The 21,654-nt window shown below is 39.0% G+C and overlaps 1 protein-coding gene across 6 annotated transcripts in view; it reads right to left on the reverse strand.

The window, feature by feature from the left end:
- LOC106169289 (disks large homolog 1) overlaps positions 1-21,654 on the reverse strand; it is an 87,398-nt gene that overhangs the window by 41,592 nt on the left and 24,152 nt on the right. For 4 of the 6 annotated variants that reach the window (XM_086998101.1, XM_086998100.1, XM_086998099.1 and 1 more), the window contains exons 4-6: positions 16,125-16,229; positions 11,821-12,027; positions 1,412-1,450 (exon numbers count right to left, since the gene is read on the reverse strand). In XM_086998101.1, the coding sequence (XP_086854227.1) occupies positions 1,412-1,450; positions 11,821-12,027; positions 16,125-16,229 (351 nt within the window). The remainder of the gene's footprint in view (positions 1-1,411; positions 1,451-11,820; positions 12,028-16,124; positions 16,230-21,654) is intronic. The other 2 variants (XM_086998102.1, XM_086998103.1) reach the window with 1 other exon arrangement.

Genomic DNA, 21,654 nt, shown 5'->3' on the forward strand with positions numbered 1-21,654 from the left:
CATCATTATAAATACAAACCTAATGTTAGCAAACAGTCCACTATATTGTGAATAACTAAAAACTGAAAAGGATTGAAAAACTAACCGTTGGTAGACCTGGGGGTTTTGAAATGTAGGAATAATTTCAGAAGATATTAAGTCAAAACAGTGATCTGGGTAAGAGGGTTTGACTGTGTGCATGTTGAAAATTGATTTCAATAAATTGGAATAATCTGGTCATTAGAAAGCAATCCACTGGCTCCTCAGACTAAATATGAAAGTCAACATCCCTCAAAGTCCAGAGTATTATTAATGTACCAGGACCAAAATATTTGCTTCGGAACATTATGATTAACAGGTGTGTGTGTGTGTGTGTGTGTGTGTGTGTGTGTGTGTGTGTGTGTGTGTGCGCGCGCGCTCACGCATGCATGCACATTGCTGGACGAGTTGTGTCGTTAACTTGAACTGCAACCACGGGGCTATACTCTTTAGCCACTGCTATACTTTCCAACCAAAGAAAGCCAATCTAATCTCTCTGTTATCCCGCCCAATGGCACTGTTAATGAATGAAATTCTTTGTCTTAACATTGCCTTCCTACAGTTAAAATCAGATCAAACCATCAGTGAAAAAGGACAAGCTTCAAGTATATCAATCACAACTCTAATGGATATGTGGCTTTGATACTCCAGTGTCCAGCAAAGCCAAAGGTTTACATATGTATGTATACAAACTCTACTGAATGATTCATGCTGCTCACACTTTGACTGCTCTCTAGTGAATTGCTAATTGCTCATCTTTCAATCTTTTGCATGATTCAGGAAGGTGAAATACTGGTCGATTATGTTTACTCAACCCTGGTGTAATTTGATTTGGTTTACATGAATCATAATTGGCAAATCTCTGGAAATACATTTCCCAATTTTGTGCACCTCTTAACAAGGGATCATTGCTTGGTAATATGTATTCTGCATACACATTTGAATTGGACTGAATTTACTTCACTGACATTCGACTTTTGCAGAAAGATGGCCACTGGTGCTACCTTTAAAATTCTGGACAGTACAATTGTCAATACAGAATGTGCCCAATTAAAAATGAGACATCATCTGACAAAGACCATTCCTTGACATGGCTGATTGTACATCATACATAGCTGCAGAATCAACACTAAAATTTTTTAACTAACAACCAAATTTGAATCAATACCGTGTGTGTGTGTGTGTGTGTGTGTTTGTGTGTGCGCGCGGGCGCAAGAGTAAGCCATGACAGACAGCAGTACATCATGCATAACCCCAGCCACACAATGTGATTACTATGGAATAAACACAAGTAATCTGTTGCCAAGTAAAGAAGGCAGAGGTGTTATGTCCTTTAAAAATTGTTTTGTTTTTTTTTATCTCTAACTTTATACCTTTAGAGTAATGTACTTACATGTTGGGTCTCTGATGCCTCCAACTCTGCTGCCTGTGGCTGGAAAGTAATGAGAAATAATGTCATTATCACTGAAAAATAGTAGCCAGGGACACTAGAGTCCACTCTGATAACAATTAGCAGAGATAAATTATTCTTAAAAGACAACTTAGCACAATAAGGGAAATCTATTCCTAATTGATAAGTCTTTCAAAAAGTGCTGCTTCTTTGGAAGAACAAAATGAAAAATCTTTTGAATTTATTTTTAGTTTTTATGTTACTGTTTTGACTAGAATATTTGATTTGGCTAAAAGTTCACACCCAACTGGCTAAAAACTTAATAAATGACTAATTCAAATTGATTTGTTAAAATTGACAAAATCTGCAGACAATTTTTCTTTGTGCTTTAATATATCAAAATCGAAATCAAAATCGATGCATCAGAGCTTTGGCGCATTTAAGATACAATAAATTCGATAGAATGTCTTTGGGGAAGTTACGCTAGTAATGAAAAAGAATATTTATCTTAATTCCACATTGAGAGCGCTGTCAAACGCGTCCTAATGTAATACACTCAACGACAATAAAACTTCTGCATGAATGTTTAATGCTAAAACAGAGTGCATGCCATCATCCTTTCTCACCCTTACAAATACATGTACTGTACAACTTGATTCCAATATTCTGCCTTTCACTTAAAACCTGGCTATATTTACTGATGTTTTCCCTATGTATCACTTCCACACTTTAGTAAGTGCTGTGTAATGCAATAAGCCTCACACCACTAGCAATTTCAATTCTCTCGTGAAGTGAAATAATATCTTCATCAATCTGGTTTTAAAACACTTCTGACACTTCAAGAGTCCCTACACAACTTCATTAATATCATGCCGGACCTTACCAGAAGGCAGCAAACGTTTCTTAGACAAAGACAATTCTAATGGAATATCCAGCCTAAAAGCCAGCATTTCACTCACTTGGTTAAGTCGCACAAAAGTTGGATAATTCTGATACTTTGAAATAGAATGTAAGCCACCATGAGACCAAAACTGCTCTATCAGCTTTAGAAATACATCATTTTATCCACACACCAGTGGTAACAAATAGCATTTCCATAAATACTATAATAAAGGACTTAGTCGGGGGAATATGTGGTTGTCATGCCAACAATTGGCTGCCTACTTTAATAATTAACATGTTGCACCTTCACTTGTCATCAGTGACTAATTCTGCAAACTAACATTTTTCAAATATTTCCACATTATTTTTTTGCATCAGGACAGCTCTTCAATTTAAACTCTAAATCACTACACACACAAACACACACACACATTTTAAAAAAAATATGAATCAGGCATAACTATGGGAGTGACTATAACTTAAATGCTAGAGTGTGGCTGCCCAAATTGACTTCACTCAATATCAAATATACTGTGCAAGGCTGAACAGCCCAATTCCAATGATCAATACCAAAATAATCGCTTTTTTACTTAAAGTTAAAACAAAGGGAATCAAATTAATAAATAAATACTTTCAACAATAAAAAAAGACTTCATGGTCATTTTGTGTACGCATTTCCCCAATACTCAATACCCTTACTTAATTTTCTTTTTTTCTATATAAAAATGAAAATCTTGCATCTTAAAATGAGGCTCATTATACTTGACAAACAATTACAGATACATAAATTTAAGTACCAGTTTGTTACAAAAAAATAAATAAAAACCTTATGCCAAAAAAATAAATAAATAAATAAAAATTAATGGAGAGAGAGAGAGAGAGAGAGAGAGAGAGAGAGATGAAAATGCAAGAAATCCCTTCAAAAACTGTAGAATGATGCCCCTGTACCAGACAAAAACAATTAAACCTACACCCACAGGAAAGTAAAATGTACTAGGAGAGCTATCTCCAACCATAAGCTCTCTATCCCATATCCAGTACTCACATTCTCAAACATAATGGTATTGACATATTTGTAAAAGCTGACGGACTTCTTGCACCTATGACGATGCCTGGCCCTCAAATAGGAAATCATAACTGGATACCAAAGTCTCTTTGGAAAGAACTCCATTCACGCCCCGCGTCACCCACTGCCAGCAGAGTGCAGCAACAAGATGATATTGATTTAATGTCCTCTATGATCTGTGGGGCAATGAGAAGCTGGCCACACAGAGGAACATACTGTATGCAAGAGGAAATTCAATTACGCTGACAGAAAAAACTATATTTTATAGGCGATGCAATCTGGGCCGGTTCTGCCTCAGCTGGGGACTGCTATACGTCATACTATCTATCTACCAACCAAATACCATTACAATGCTAATCTTAAATGCCTCATTGTCAAAAGCTGAAGACTTGATCAACAATAAAAAAGGCATGCATCCGTCACATATCACAGCAAATTGACCAAATCTGGACAGTCCCTACAGAAAGCTGACAAGAGACACTGAAGAAATAAGAGTTGGGAAGAACACGGGGGGGGGGGGGGGGGGGGGGGTTTGAAGGTACCTTTGAACAAAAAAGAAAGAAAGAAGGCAAAAATTGAACAATTTCGCAAAGATAAGTTACATATCTCTTAGTAAGCTTTAAATTAGACCAGATTCATGAGGCACCCGCTCTTAGGGAAACGGGACGCATTTATAAGGGAAATAAAACTTCTGGTAAAACAGGCCAATCTAACTGCTTCATGGCTGTGTTCAAGAATAGGAAAACTTATGCCAATAATTTTCTTTTTTTGCATTTACTCCCAGATTTAGTTTGACAGCAAACCTTTCCAACATTCAACACCTTGACCAAGCTGTAGTCAACACTAAAACAACTTTCTTGAAGACAGAGCTGAACACAGCTCCTCATATCAGCGAAGCGTTCTTTCACTGTTGTCAGACTGTAGTGAACACTAAGACGTTTTCCGTGCAGACGGTGCCGAACACAGCCCCATATATTAGCTCGTCTCCTTGAGGGAAGTTTTCTCTCATTTCCTGAAAACTTAACTTAATTGTTGTCTACTAAATGCGATTACACGGGCTGCAGGATTGATTTCCAGTGCTTGCTACACCTAGGACCTGTCAGGAGCGGCTGAGACTACATGGACGGCACTCAGCAGACAGGGGAATTTGCTAAACCACTTTTGTAAAATTATCTCTCTAAGAGATTTAAATTAGATATTTATATGCAAGCAATATATATGCTCCTTTTCTTTCTTTCACTCCTTTCAAAAGTCAATGGTGGCACATTTTCCTTCTTTAACAAATTAAAATAACTGTGTCTCAGCAGAAAATCCATTAATAGGGCTGTATTTCAGCAAAGCACTGAAAAAAAGAGGTCCTATGTAGTGACCCAAGCACCAATGACTCTAATTATAAAGAACAGAATAGTGTCCAGGTGCAGTTGTAATCATATAAAGGAAATCATAAGGTACGGTAATCTTTTCAATAGGGGAAAACTGTAAATTTTACAGATACAGTATTTTTTTAATAACCTCTTTTAATTGGAACAGTCCTGTTGACTTGTAACAACAGAATTTAAGCAGGACATTCTGTAGTCTATCCTATGCAGCAGAAATGCTTTATAAAAATATATTTCTTAGCCATTATAAAATTATGTTTCCCAAAGTTTGATAGTTTTTGCCCACTGAAAAGATTGAGAAAATATCATAAATATTGCAAGTGATCTCCATTGCTGAAGGCCGTGGACAAACCATGTTGTGGTCACCAACGAACGCCGCCTGTATCAGAAAACACCTTCAGTTGTGCACTTGGCATGTTATGCTACCAATCTTTTCTGGGTCAAAGATGATCAAGACTTAGGCTGGAAACCAAATTTCGACTTCAGCTCTTTTTTTTTTTCTTTTTTTTTTTTAAATGGCTGCTAGATCAAACATTTATATTTTAATCTATCTGTTTTCAAGCCATCTTTCTAAATGCTACATGCTAAAAATGCTAAACTAAAAGATTTTTTTAAATTCTACTTTCACAAAATTATATGTAATTTTGGTCAACATAATAGTCTAGTCGAAAAAGAAATCCCCAAAGCAGGTCTAGGATCAATTCATTTCCTTCTTTTCCATCCAATGTCCATGATTGGGTTGATGGCCTTTAAGTTACAAAAAGTTGGCACAATAAACATTTAGTCTCAGATGGCACTCGAGTTTTCTCCTCTTTATGGCCAATCTTCTAGTTATAGGCAGCATATCTGAATAAGACACATTTCACAGCCACCATCAATACTCCATTCCTCAATCACTTCAGACATAACAACACAAGACAGGCTTTTGTCTGCTGATAAAGCAGCGGAAATGATGTCACATTTGGTGCTTTACGGAAGGTACTAACAAACCAAATGGTCTTGAATTTGCTATCATTTTGCTAACTGCTGTGTGTTATTATTTGACTGCTTTTTTTTCCTCACTTGTCCATTCTCAAAGGCACTGGTTTCACCGACACCTAACATCTTAACATGAGAAAAGACTTGAATGATGTAAGTAAATCCTGAGGAACAAATTGGACATTTCATTTTATAAATTCTTCCACAAGTTATCGAGTGAAACCTGTACTTGCAGACCAAAAATTTCATACCAACCGTAGCAAATTCAATCAATCATAAAAACAACCTCCTTTGACAACTTTTTAACACCTTCTTTTTCACTTAAAAAAGAAGAAACCTAGGAAAATGAATAAACATTCAGTCGCAGTCGCACTGAGCAGTGCTGTACTTACTGGTGGAGTGTCCAGGCGGCGCCACCTGCAGAGCCCCAATGCCAAACACAAGGCCTCGGTAGTGCTCATATCACTGTATACCTGCCGGACTACTTCACTCTGCATGGCCGACATCTTAGTCCTAACATAAACACAGCTGTTGGCTATGACAGCCACTTCTTTGTATATATCTATATCATATACTTCCTAAGTGTATAACAACTTTGTTGGGAATGAATCAAGAGCTTCAGCTTCAATTATCAGGCAAATCTGCTTTTTCCAATTATGACCACTTCAAAGTCCTTTGTGTCCCATCAAAGGCAATGATACCATGGCCAAAACACCACTTAAGTTTTTATCAAAAATTAAAAAAGGAGATTTGCAAGAGCCTACAAGTCCTGATTAATCTTTACTCATGCTGACGATTACAGCTGTGGAAATGTTTCTCTTGCGCAAGATTTGAAAGACCAGAGGTGTAATGTGCTTAGTCATTTCATTCCAGATTTTCCCACATCCAGAAACTCAGCAAAGTCTGTCACTAGTAACACTAAGATCTAGATGGTGATGGACAATGTCAGAACCTTCAATGTACATCCACACACATAGGTCATTATAACCAAGTCACTATATATCCATCCTTAGCAATGGACAGTATTGGCAAACCCACTAGAAACTTAGGGAAGAAAGTCACCGCAGCAATTCTCTAAAACTTATACCCATATTTCAGAAGAGTGTGGAGTTGCAGTCAAGAAATTTCACTGTCCCTTATATTCCAAGTCTACACAACACAAATGAAATCCATAAATTAAGTTGCCTTAATCTCCGCATTCCATTCTTTAACCAAAGTTTCTCTACATAAAAACACCAGTTACTTTTTATGGTTCAAAATATATTCAAGTTTGCTTTTCCCACATCTAAATTCATCAACAAAGCGTGCACCACTGAACAGAATTCCAACGAAGCAGTCTTCCCCCATGCACAAAGCATTCTACTTACGCGGAGCTTCCTAAAGCCTAGCGTCTTCAGTCGCCACCGTCTAACTGTCGCAGCAAAACAAAAGCCGTGTTTACTTACGGACTGTTCTCTGTAGCCCATACGACGCAGGCGGCGCTTTAACATAGCACGTGTACAGCCTTTGGACATATCTGTCACAGTCTGGACACTTTTTTTTCTTAACAAAGATTCAGCTTGTTCCAGGTCAACTACAGCAGAGACCTCTATTGAGAATTTCCTGAAGTGACCCTGTTTGACAGAACGGTTTTATGGCATATCATCAGGGCACCAGTTTATCAGGCTGCTCTCATCTTGACTCACGATTTATGAAAGATGGAACAAGCTTTTACGCCACTGCAATCACTCACTTAACGGTTCCCACTGGTCCTCAAAGCCTGATCAACTTTTAGGTGAGAAAAAGGAAAGGTTGCAAAGTGCAGATGCCACACTCTCACACATGGTTCACTACTGCATCTGCAGGTCTTTTACCAATTGATACTATTCTTTAAGTCTTAAATAAAGCTTCATCTCTGGATTCTTTTCATTGGACGGGAGCCTTCGTGGAATTCACCAGTAGAAATCATAAAAACCCTGACAAGAAACCAACAATGCTGTCTGTGGCATCAGGAAGGTGTTGAGCCTGGATTTCCAATTGAAACCTACACTCTTGACTTCGAAACACCTCCGCTACCACCTTGACATCAGCCAACCCATGAAACCTGCCAGCAACGTTCTGACCCAGAGTTATGTCCAAGTATCTCCCTCCTATCAGTCCTATACAGGACAACCACAAACACTAGGAAAAAACGGTGGCAAAATAATCTACTAATTGTTTTAGAGAAGGCTCAGAGGACGCCATTAAGGCTATGGAAGGGCAAGATAAAAAGGGGAAAATTGGTGCTGCCTAAGAAGTCTCGTTTACATCACATAATTCAACACAAAGCATTTCTAGACTGCTCAAACTAGTGTGTACACCATGCAATATGTGGCCAGATATAAACTGCAGAATGTCCGATCACTGTGGTAAAAAAATATAATAATAAAAAAATTTAAAAAAACTAAATCTGATAATTTTTTATGACCTACATATCCCTTACTAGTAAAATTATTGCTTAAGAAGTACGTAAATGAAACCTAACAAGTATGTTATTACAATGTTGACAGTTATGGGATGCAAACTGTGGGCTCATTCCAGATGCCACTTTTGTTCCACATAGATCAATGCAACTCCTCAGGGCCTCTTGCTGAATGCAATCAGATTAACATGCATGCCTCCTCTTGTTTCCAACGTACATGAATGATCAGCAACTTTTCTGTATTCTATTCAACACCAGGGGGAGCCGTTTGTCAATCTGTTTAACTAATTGCATTCAGCTAGAGTCCCCAAGGAGTTGAATTGGTCTAAGTAGGACATAAGTCCTGTGTTTACTTCCATGTCTAACACAAGGTGCTGCGCAAATAATAACTTAAATAATAATTGTAATCATCATTGGGAAAGGATTCAGAAGCACGACTCCATTCAATCGAATCAGGACCTATTGCCATGTGAACGGAACCGTATAGACGAAGTGCCATCAATTATTCACCAAACTTCACACTTGCCCCGCGTAATGAAGATGGCTTCCAGCTTGTTCCAGACAATTTCAAAGCGGCTGAGATTTGTAAATGGATCATGGTCCCACTTCTATGCCACATTTTCCCCCATCCCAGCTCAATTAGTCCTGAAATTATCTGGGCACAGACACTTTATAATCTAATTGCATCGTACATTATCAGGTCGGCTCCCCGTTTTTAAAATCTCTTCCCTTCAGCTAGAAGATTAATTCTGGGCTGGAGGTCAGTTTTAAGGAAACTATCCCCACCATGACATGCTCTCTTCCAGAACCCAGGATATGAAAACGCAGGTTACTACTGAACACCTCAGTGAGGTCAGTATTCTGCACACAGTGGTCAAAAGTCCAGTAAATGGAGGCCACTCTGGGGTCCAACACAGTGGTCAACACTCCAGTAAATGGAGGCCACTCTGGGGGTGCAACACAGAAGTCAACACTCCAGTAAATGGAGACCACTCTGGGGGTCTAACACAGTGGTCAACACTCCAGTAAACGGAGGCCACTCTGGGGGTCCAACACAGTGGTCAAACTCCAGTAAATGGAGGCCACTCTGGGGGTCCAACACAGTAGTCAACACTCCAGTAAATGGAGGCCACTCTGGGGATCCAACACAGTGGTCAAACTCCAGTAAATGGAGGCCACTCTGGGGGTCCAACACAGTAGTCAACACTCCAGTAAATGGAGACCACTCTGGGGGTCCAACACAGTGGTCAACACTCCAGTAAACGGAGGCCACTCTGGGGGTCCAACACAGTGGTCAACACTCCAGTAAATGGAGGCCACTCTGGGGGTCCAACACAGTGGTCAAACTCCAGTAAATGGAGGCCACTCTGGGGGTCTAACACAGTGGTCAACACTCCAGTAAATGGAGGCCACTCTGGGGGTCCAACACAGTGGTCAACACTCCAGTAAACGGAGGCCACTCTGGGGGTCCAACACAGTGGTCAACACTCCAGTAAATGGAGGCCACTCTGGGGGTCCAACACAGTGGTCAAAACTTCAGTAAATGGAGGCCACTCTGGGGGTCCAACACTGTGGTCAAACTCCAGTAAATGGAGGCCACTCTGGGGGTCTAACACAGTGGTCAAACTCCAGTAAATGGAGGCCACTCTGGGGGTCCAACACAGTGGTCAACATGCCAGTAAATGGAGGCCACCCAGGGGGTCCAACACAGTGGTCAACACTCCAGTAAATGGAGGCCACTCTGGGGGTCCAACACAGTGGTCAAACTCCAGTAAATGGAGGCCACTCTTGGGGTCTAACACAGTGGTCAACACTCCAGTAAATGAAGGCCACTCAGGAGGTCCAACACAGTGGTCAACATGCCAGTAAATGGAGGCCACTCAGGGGGTCCAACACAGTGGTCAACACTCCAGTAAATGGAGGTCACTCAGGGGGTACAACACAGTGGTCAACACTCCAGTAAATGGAGGCCACTCAGGGGGTCCAAAACAGTGGTCAACACTCCAGTAAATGGAGGCCACTCAGGGGGTCCAACACAGTGGTCAACACTCCAGTAAATGGAGGCCACTCTGGGGGTCCAACACAGTGGTCAACACTCCAGTAAATGGAGGCCACTCAGGGGGTCCAACACAGTGGTCAACACTCCAGTAAATGGAGGCCACTCAGGGGGTCCAACACAGTGGTCAACACTCCAGTAAATGGAGGCCACCTTGGGAGTCCAATCAATGGCCTGCCCTCAGCAAACCACACCCAGGTTTTAAAATTACACTGTTTACATTGATTACCCTAGCAGTATTTCAAGATACAACTCTTACCTCCTCCAAGAAGCGGGACTTTTTTCTTTGTATTCCTTTTTGATATTTTTATTAATTAATTAATTAATGTTTTTAATTTTAATTAATTAATGTTTTTATTTTTTTTTAGGAGGGGGTGGGGGCTTATGTATTCTTAACACATTATCCTTCATTTGCTAATAATGTTAGTGAACTGCCTCCCCTCCCCCCCCCCCAACTAAATTTTTTTTTTAATTTGAAAAAAAAAAAAAAAAAAACAAGCCTAATATTTCAAACTTCGCATGGTCAACGTCTTACAATTCACCCTAGAGAAGATGAGAACTGCAATTTTCTATCTCTCTCCTCCCACTCTCAATACAACTGAAGAGTTGGTATTAGACTCTTAATTTCAATACAGAAATCGATACAGCTTGCAGACTGGGAAATGACCTGAACAAAATCAATACATGGAAAGTGTTTTTTAATTAACTTGTGTAATTGTTTGGCCCTATCATTTAATAAATTGAATTAACTTGATGGAACTTGGTTTGTTAATTGCAAATATATACCATATATGATGATCACACACAATGTAAGTGAATCTATACATGATTCTTTTTTTTTTTTTTTTTTTTTTTGATAGAGACTAGTGCTGTATGTTCACATTATTATTCAGTGAGATGGAATCAACTTCACACAACTGAATTACATAATTACAACAGTACAATAATGGCAATTAACTCTCTATAGGATAATGGTAAATGTATACAGGATGAGAAAATGGACTATTTTAATTTGTGTTTTCATATGGTGTTGCAACTGATAATAACATCTTGCCATAGTTTCAGCAAACAATCAATATAATTCACTGAAAATCAACCTAATTTCCAACCTCACATGATGCTTGCCTTGTAAACAGATAAAACACAATGACGTATTTTCATGATGAGCCTAACTTGGCCTAGTTGAAATGTAAATGTTTTAGGTGCTCAGTGGAACAGGAGAAGATTTTATTTTCTGATTGTGCTAGATGTGATCCATTGTCTTCTCTACTGCAATCACACTTCTACACCTATACAAACATGGAGAAGTAGGAGTGGGAGTAAAGTGACATTCACCCCACCCTCCCCGATTCCAATTAAAATAATAATAAAAAAAAACCTAGCAACTAAGCCAGGGAACTGACATTTTTTTTTTTTTTTTTTTTTTGTGAATCTGGGGCCTGGTCTTAAAATTAATTTATTTCTTCCTTTTTACAGAACAGTCACAACATTTCATCTGAGTGGACCTCTACTGGGCTCAAAGAGGACTAAAAATATGTCATTTAAATCAAAACCCTGCATTAGAGCTAAGCTCTTATCAGCCACTGGCCCCAAACAGTGTGGCCTGCTTACCTCTGGTGGTGAAGGGGGAGGTGGTGACTCTGGCACCGGTTGCCTCTGTAAGGGCGGTGACGGCTGCTTGACTGTTGCTGGGGTAACTGTTGTTGTGGTGGTGGTTGTCGTGGTAATAACAGCTGCTGGGGGTTTTTGCTCTTTAGTAGGTGAAGATTTGTTTTGCATCAGCTCTGGAGGCGGAGGAGGGAGCTCTTCATCACGCTTCTGAAAATAAACGAAGTTTTATTCATGATTTATTAATCAAAACACTTTTTGCTTCAGCTGAACAACTGCTGTTCTTTTCTCTTCAATTTTCAACCAAAGTGACTTCTAAGAGTTTTTATCATCACATATTAAACGTCAAAGTGTTACCACTTTCGCATTCAAATTAACTTTAAAACCCATCCAAATAATGGGTCTTTATTTACATCCTCAAATTAGAAACAATTTAAGTCAGTAAAAAGAACACAAGTGAACCTCCCAAGTCCCTTTACTGTAACTTCTAGCAATAATTCATACACAAGACTGATATACAAAAATAATCAACTGGCATCTAGTGGTCAAAATAGAAAAGATATTAAATAAACAATGTCCACCCAAACAATATTAATACAGCAGAACCTTAGTGAGAAAGATTATCACTGAAAAAAAAAAAAAAAAAAAAAAAAAGAGTATGAGCACTCTTATCTCTCTGCCTTTCTTTTCTTTGCAATTAAAAATCATAGATTTTCTAAAATATTTCCATCTGAGTGAGAGTGACATTTCTCTGTTATCTCAAACACTGCAGTTAATATTAAAGCCACACACTGAGGTAATAATTGCACACAGACTATTGGCCATGCAGCATAGCTTCTACACACAGAGAGTAGATATATTATACCACAGGAGCTCGGGGGGGGGGGGGGGGGGGGGGGGGAGACGACATGCAGCTCCCCAGTGCAAGACTAAGGGGGATTTCCCCGTGTCCACTAGCCATAGACTATGTTTGTAGCAGGGAAGGTCAGCTTCAACTTGGACACCACATGGACAACTGTGGACCTCATAGCCAAAAGCAATTATCATCCTGTCCAGACAAGTCATTTCCAAGAGATTCCCATTCATGAGACAGACAGAGAGAGATTTATGAGTGGTAATTAATTCAAAAATAGACATAACAGGACAGGATAAAAAGAGTCTTATCATATAAAAAAAAAAATCCCCTTTTGTCATCTTAAACCCAACCCCATCAGTTACTTTGTTTTAATGCATAAAAATGTCTGCCCTTTTAAGGATCCCTCTCAATTCTATCCTTATAGAAATATTCAATTATCCTTGTGTCCATCTTTGCATGATTTTCTTTGATAAAAGACAAAAATAAACTGATGACTACTTAGTACCAGTATCTGTACTTGTACTATTGAGCTGTAACCTAGCAGACCAGCACCAATCACAGATTCCAATCAACTTTATTCCTCCAATTTTACCTTTATTTTCCTTCCTTTGAGATATATAATATTACACTTTTTGTTCATGACCAAAATAGATTTTGCTTTTAAACTTTTTGCAGAATATGTCAATCACCATATTCAGATATACTAGAAGCTAATAAAGCATTATATAGGGATATATTAACTTAACATCAAATGTGTTCAAATTAGTGAAAAACTTCACATATTATACACTCCATTTTCCCCTTTCCCTAGAATACCAAAGCAGCTAGAGATATAATATATGTTATTTGTGAGTAAATACACCTCCAAAGACATTAACCATATGTTAACTATGTAGTCCTGTAACATAATGGGAGGGGCACAACCCACCCGTCTTGAAATATGCCAACATTATGCAAAACAGCTTTCCATGCTAATGTGCCAATTAGCATTTATATTAAAGCGCCTAGGTTACAAAGCTGGAAAGACTTTCACACAGCGGTCTCAGGGCGATTGTCGTCCCGCAGTTAAAAAGCAAAGCATACCTCGGCAGGCAGTTTTATTAAGTTCAATTTTCTATAGGTCAAGTGGGACCATGCAAAAATGAGAAGATCAATGTCCAGTGGTAGTTGTTTTATTGAATTAATACCAAAATACTATTATCCATCACGGCAAATACCACTTTAATTTAACAAAGGTCTGTTAACTACGGTCATGGGCTTCACAAAGGAACCCTAGTCAAAGTTTGGTCTTATCTTTGGCCTAACTAAGAAGAATCAGGAAATGTCAGTGAAAGTATTGTTTTACAGAAAAGTAAGAATGGTTTACATTTCAGACTGTTATATACTGGTTTACATTTCAGACTGATATATACTTTATCCCTGCGCACAAAGTAGAAATCTCTCTGGAATCGTTGTACATAAACCAAAACTTTCCATCTCAAAGTTAAGACCAAACTTCAGCTGACATATTGTAAAACTGGTTCACAAACACCATGGTGCTCTTAGCTTTGAACTGCAAATAATCAGCATTACAGAAATTATAAAATAAAATAAAATAAAATAAAATAAATCACACAGTCCCTCCCACCACAAGCTGTTAATAAACTGGTCATTTCAATCAAACTGTAAGAAACATAGAGAAACAAAAGGATGGTCAAGATCAACTCAGTGACCACTTCAAACCACTGGACATAGAACTTATCACTGAAGAACTGATATATTATAGACAGCCACACAATGTATATGACCAACGTGAGATCTGTCCAGAGTGAATGGGGCATAACTAGGTCAAGGTCATGTCCTTGACCTTTGACCTGATCTCTGAAGGCTGCCAACATGGGTAGATCTGTCCAGAGTGGGAGCATTATCCCTGACTCAATCTTTAAGAACCAAGTTATGAAATGATAGCGGGTGCTCAGGAGGATGTTCATAAAGATCCAAATTTTCCTTCATTTTGAGTTGCTTTATCTATTCATCAAGACGTTACGAGTAAAGGTATAGACAAGGTCCAGCTGTGATGGATTAAATTAGTGTCCGACAATAAGAAGTGCTATATGGTGTGTATGGTCGGAAATAACTACTTCTTTGTCTGTGACGTTACACAGCATTGAGATTGGTTGTTATCAAATGGAGTTACCCCTCCCCCCTTGCCTCAATCAATGGGTTATGAATTGTTTTGCATCCTTTTATTTTGGTAAAAATGATTTTGTTTTCCAGAACTCGAGAAGCACTGGTCACTTATCTGTTATGTCTCAGAACTCTCCATACACAAACTGCATGAACCTGGGTGTAAAGACATGCCAGCAGTAAACCGCAGACACAGTGACATTTAGAGTAACCTACCTGGGAAACTCCAGTGTCTTGGTATATAACAAAGAAAACATCTGCTACACAAGTACTAGCAAAACATAAATATTACTTCCATTTTTTTTTCTTTTTTTTTTGGGGGGGGGAGAGTTTTTTAAACCCAGACGTCTATTATTTCCAAAACTGGCAACAGATTCAAGGAAAATACTTCACAACATAAAAAAAAAGAGACTGAAAAGATTAAATAGAAATTCTGGGGTTTGTTACTATAGTGGTGACTACTGAGACGAAACACTGTGTAATTTGTGTCAACTGTTTGAATTGTGAACCAGGAGCTTGGTCTATTTTTGTGTATAAATGTGACAAGTCACAGGTTTGAACCAGGGGCGAGCAGGAATTCTAAGTGTAAATGTGACAAGAAAGTCACAGGTATGAACCAGGGATGAGCAGGAATTTTAAGTGTAAATGTGACAAGACAGTCACAGGTTTGAACCAGGGGCGAGCAGGAATTCTAAGTGTAAATGGGACAAAGCTGAGACATTTTTCATCCATCATAATTACCACATTACTCAATGCCAGTAGGAGAATAATAGTTTTATCATCAGTGATTAAGAAAATTACACAGAGCATGATGTGCATACAGAAATGTATGCAGGGGCAATGACCGATACTGGGGGAGGGGGGGAGGACGGACGTCTGGTTTAATTCCGGCCGTTATTGAGTATGCTATCTGTGGCCAAGTTGGAGTTTACGATAAATCTAATTTCAAAGACGTCTTGGTCATTTCACTGTTAATTCACAAACGAAAGTGATTCCCACACCACACTGTAGCCTAGCACTAAATATGACAGCAACACACTCTGGACTTTCATTTCTTCTCCTGCCAATATAAACCATTATGCTGATAACTTTCATTTTTGTAAACAGCCCCAGGATTCCAAGAGTTCATAGTCTGTGTAGGAGAAACTCATGATGATGGTGCTGTGTCTGATATTAAGACAGCAGAGGAATCCAAGCTATTGGTGGGAAGAGCAGGGGTGGAGAGAGAGGACATATCAAAATGCGTAACCCTTGCTCCTTCACTCTGGACAGATCGGAGACTTGCCTTGTCGTAGTGCATGTGTACCAGTTGGCAGCCACACGAGATACAACGGCCCTGACACGCAGGGCAGTAATAGTACGATATGTGTGTGACGGGAAATATGGTGTTCTGAAATTGTAGTAAACATATTGAGACTGTTAAGATTCCCTGCACACAACACAGTAATTGCCCAGTACTTTGGGGACCGAGCAGGCTACAGGCAGTAATGGCGTCTGTTGTCTGGGAAGCCTGCAGATTAAGACTCCATTCACATGAAAAATCTATTTTCTAAAAATCTTTTCTATTCGCGATAACTTGTGATCACTCCGAACGCAGCCGAGAATTATTGGTAGTTACTGGCTTGCGCTGCCAGTAATTACGCCGCGGAGTATTCAGGGCACACACCGTGATCACAAGATACCACGAATAGAAAATAGATTTTTAGAAAATAGATTTTGCATGTGAACGGTCCCAAAAGGATCCAATCAAGTTGGACTTCATTATGCTGGGTGCACTCTATGTATAATGTAATGAAGTCAACATTAACAACTATCCTGGAAAGCAGTATTAAGTTAAATGGTCTAATTTGCTGCACACGCCTGGATCATCGTACATGACTTGATAGCTAGACATGCCTGGACTGCCAGACATTTCTACAACACGCTGGTTTGTCATCATTCTGGTGTCTAAGATTAGGTTTCCATACCTAGATCAATCTAATAGGATCAATCCATCTCTGAGGGGTTTCTCACTAAGGGCGTATTCCCAGAGCTTTTAGATCGATCTATCTGCGCGGGGAGTCTCACTAGATTACTGTCAGATAATCCGGCTTAAATGTCCGTCCCACCTACTACGAGCTGTAAGGGGGTAATTAACTTTCGTGCCCGCTCGGCTGACCGCTATTTAGCATGAACCCTCAGGGAGTTAGGTCGATCTAAAGTAGATCGATCTAATCTCTGGGCATGGGGTCTAAAGTGCTTTCAGCTGAAGCAGCTTAATTGTCTGGCACGCCTACTGAAGCTGCTAAAAGATAATTCCCCACTGGCCTAGCAGTTTCAGTAGGCGTGACAGACATCTAAGCTGCTTAGGTTGATTGCAATTTAGCACGAATCCCCTCGGGGATAGATCAATCCACAATTTTACGACAGGGTATGGGAATGGTCCCTCACTCCTCATAACATTTCTAAGCTCCCATAATCAACACCACTTGCTGTATTGTTAAATATCCAATCTGTAAAACTGATATTTATGTAGTATTACTGTACTATCAAAAGATTATACTGGTCAGAAATAACTAGGACATCACTAAATCTCCAGTGAGTACCATTTTCATTGGAAAATAAATCCTGGAATATAGCCTGGGGCATAACCAAAGACAATAATTAAGTTAATTGGAGATTTACGGAAAGATGTAAAATATTAAATATGCCTGGGAGTGATACATGTACTGTCAGAATTCTGTGATTCAGCAAAAGTGAAGAAGAGATGCTGTGATTTCTGCTTGATATCAATATTCAACATTAAAGGTTCTTGGTATAAAAAAAAAAAAAACATTCAGATAGTAAGACATAACGGACTTCCAAAACAACTACACCTTATATAATTAATAGTAATCTAATAGAGACAGCTACTTCCTGCTTCCTTCTACCTCACATTATAAACACTCTCTTTGTGCACAGGTCATGCCAAATCAATACTGAATACCATATCAATATCCCTCCGATACGTCACTAAATAAAGTGGGATTTGTTTAATCAAATGAAGAGCACAAAGGCAATGCCCACTTCGCAGTCTTGAAGGTCAGGGAAGCCGAGGCAGTTGCAGAGATGGAAAAACAGCCCGTTTCCTCAGGGAGAAGCGAACAGTTTCTCTTTGGTCAATCAATCACTGTCAAATTTAACTACTACTTTTTTATGGGTTCAAAATGATGATGGAGACTGCCAGAATTTTCAGGAATCTGAAATATTGAGACTCATCACAAATTAGCGACATTGCGAACTCTGAAATGTACCCCAGCGTCTGCAGACTGAATCAGCATGGCGAAGTGCCATATTTAAAAATTAAGGAGTTACTTTGGACCACAAATGATAAAAGAAGGGGGTGATACTAATTTACAGACTGTCAAACTGCAGATAAATCTGTGCTCTCTCATGGACATCCTACAGTACAGACTACCATATTAATATAGTGATGGTGGTGGTGGAGGTGGGTGGGAGGGGGGGATGGTCGTAGTTCCAGGCAAGTTGTGACAGCCTACCTTAGCAGTATAACACAATCAGATGATGTCATCACATTTCCTTACTTTGGAAAGCTTCTCCCCTCCCCTACCCCCTCAGTACCTCAACTGGGTTGTATCCCTTATCATGCCCAGCAGTAGCAATGGCAGGACATCCAGAAAACCAAGATCCTATGAAATGGTGTGCTTTAAGTTAAGCTGTCCCTATTTTACTGGGAGGGTGACCTGACTGTCTCTATTTTTTGTATTTTGTAGTATGATCAATAATCTCATATGCCAATAACGTATTCAAAAATACCCCAAGCACCCCAAACAAGATAATCTGTCACATCTTGTTCAATCAAAACAGAAACAGATTTTTATTAACTCTTGCCAACCTTCAGTTGCGCTATCAGCTTTCTCCATCTTTTCAGATATACTTTGACTGTGGAAGTCCAAGTCTCGCAATCTATTTCAGGAACATAATTTAGAAGACTGGTCATGTAAAGTTTAACAAGCCATCAATGTATAACAGTAATATGGATAATGAACTCTAAGGGCTCATTCCCAATGTAACTATTGTTCTACGAAGGTCGATCCAACTCTGCAGGACTCTTGCTGTATTCTACTTAACACTAGGAGGCATGTTGATTGGTTAATCTCGTTGCATTCAGCAAGAGTGCCCACATAGTTGGATCGATCTATATAGATTAACAGTTGCATTGGGAATGAACCCTAAAACTTATGTGTACCACTGAAACAGGGACAACACTGCATGGAAAGGAGGGGGGAGAGACTTCCCACCTGTCAGATCAATCTATATTGGCACATTAGATGGGACACAATAAAAGTTCAACCAAAAATCCCATCTTCTGCAATCAACCAAAATTTCCATCCTCTTCAAAATCACTTTTTTCTGTTTTGCAATTTTTTATCCTTTTAACATCAGTCAGACTAAACCAGAGTTCTTCAGCGGCTAAAATCAGTCACAGGAAGTGAAGATCACTTTTTTTATTGATTTTTATATTTATCATCACCATGCTCTTGTTTAGTCAGAGGAAAACCTCATGACAACTGTCTCCTTGTGATCCTCCTCATTGGATGCTCTCTTTAGCAGTAGCAAGAATTCCTCTCCAATCCATTCAAACATTTCCCCTACAAAGCCATGTTCTCATCTGATTGGAGTATATTCCATTAACTTGAAATGACACTCATTTTTAAGGAACATTTCTGCCAATCCTGACAGTTTGAAAAGGAGGTCTGTCTAAAGAAAGCTCAGTACAAGCATGACCTATAAAAACCAACTACAATTGGGCTCTTCATGATGATTCTGTAAAAAAAAATAAAATAAAACATGGCACCTCAAAAAAACTGTCAAGTAATACTCAAACACACTCACACACCTCTTTTACTATGTCAGTATTACAGCCTCTAAGGCATACCCTCCAACATAAGATATTAATAACTTGCTCTTCACACCTCTGAAAGCATAATTTTTGGGTGTTTCTAACAAAAAAATTTTGAAAAACATTTATTGGTTTAATGTGGTGTGAAGATGATGAGGAGTTACCGTAGAGCTGGAGGGCATGTTAGTGGAATTGAATTAGCTCCCAGACGCAAATAACATCAGGCAGAGGCCAGAAATTTGAGAGAAGTCTTTAAAAGCTCAATGTGCCTTACTTTAAAAGATTACTTTACCTCAGTAGTGTTCATTTATTAGATGGAGAGTAAAATACCATTGCCAATGTAGGTATATGTTTTAGCTTAGGAAAGCAGCCGGTACTTCATTTCCATTCCCTAGAATTATCTATGTTGTCATATAAATATATAATTAACTGCAACTCACTGTTCAATTTATGCAGACCTTGCTGCCTTCTTAAACACAGAATCAGTTTTTTGCCAAAGATCTGTTTTACAGAATCGGGATAACTTTCCAGTTGTTGGAATAATTACCTTGCCATGCTTAATTTCATTTATCAGACCATGTCGTTCATTTCAAATCCCATAAACACCACTGGTCAACATAGATCGATCCAACTCTGCGGGGACTCTTGCTGACTGCAATCAGCTTAATTGAATGATACACTTCCTCTTGTTTCCAAAGTACTCAAATAATCACCAGCTTTTCTGTATTCTACTCAAAGCCATGAGGTGGTGTGTAATTCAGTTAAGCTGATTGCACTCAGCGAGAGTCCCCGCAGAGTTGAACTGATTTATATGTAGCCTGATGGTGTCTATGGGAATGGGGCATAGTAGTCAGACACGTAAATAGTAAATGAGCTGATGGATTATAAACTTTTGGTGAAACATTAAATATACATCATGTACTAGGTATAATGCACTCAGAGATAGATTTCAATGGGAAGACTGACATCAGATACTTTCCACTATCTAAATGTTAAAAAAAAAAAAAAAAAAAAAGCCCAATGGATATAAATGGCATATCAGTGGCCGTAGTACGACATATAGACCTCCTTGTAGCTATTCTCTACGACATAACCAGTATTGATTTTGATGTCATTTTGTATCTTTCTCAGAAAAACAGTTGAAGATGAAGCAAAATGAAGGAACAGTATTATTAGCTAGGTTGTATATGTCCCGGGGGGAAGAGGAGGGCAGTGCAACCGATGTTATACATCACAGTTGGATTCTAAAATGTCTTATATTCCTGCGATATGAGGGAGAAGAAACAAAGTTACACTTCCAATAACCACAGCTTTATCAAAATACATTGATAACATTTGACACAGTCACGGTTTCTATATATTTCAACGGAAATTTCACTTAAGACAAGGTCAAGAAAAAATTAGCAATACTTTCACCTACCAAACCATCATTTACAAATATTGAAAAAATAATCCTCAGAACATTTTCCGTTAATGTTCTTCTTTCTGAGAGGTCAGCAACTCTCACAGTACAGTTAGCCACCCAGAGGAAATAAACCGATGATTTATATTTCAATTCCAACAAAGCTCTAACAGTTTACTAAAATCCCCAAGGTTGAGTACTATACTGCCACAGTTATAGACATAACAAGCAGACTAGTTATGACAGAAGATAACAACTTTTCTTTTTCCCACAAACTGAGCGTTCATGTTTATGGAGCTTTTACCACTCTCCTTGAGAAACAAATGGACTGAAGCATTACGACCAGTACAATTAAGGACTGCTCTTAGGGTGCTTTCCCAGAGATTTAGATCGATCTAAAGATTAAGTTTTAGATCGACCTAACTCCCTGGGGGTTCAGGCTAAATTGCAGTCAGCCGAGCGGACACCATAGTTAATTACCCCCTTACAGCTTTTAGTAGGCGGGACAGACGCTTAAGCCAGCCAAGCTGA

The sequence above is a fragment of the Lingula anatina genome, chromosome 10 (genome assembly GCF_051362555.1).
Source record: "Lingula anatina isolate TDL-2025a chromosome 10, LinAna3.0, whole genome shotgun sequence".
NCBI classification, from domain to species: Eukaryota; Metazoa; Brachiopoda; class Lingulata; order Lingulida; family Lingulidae; genus Lingula; species Lingula anatina.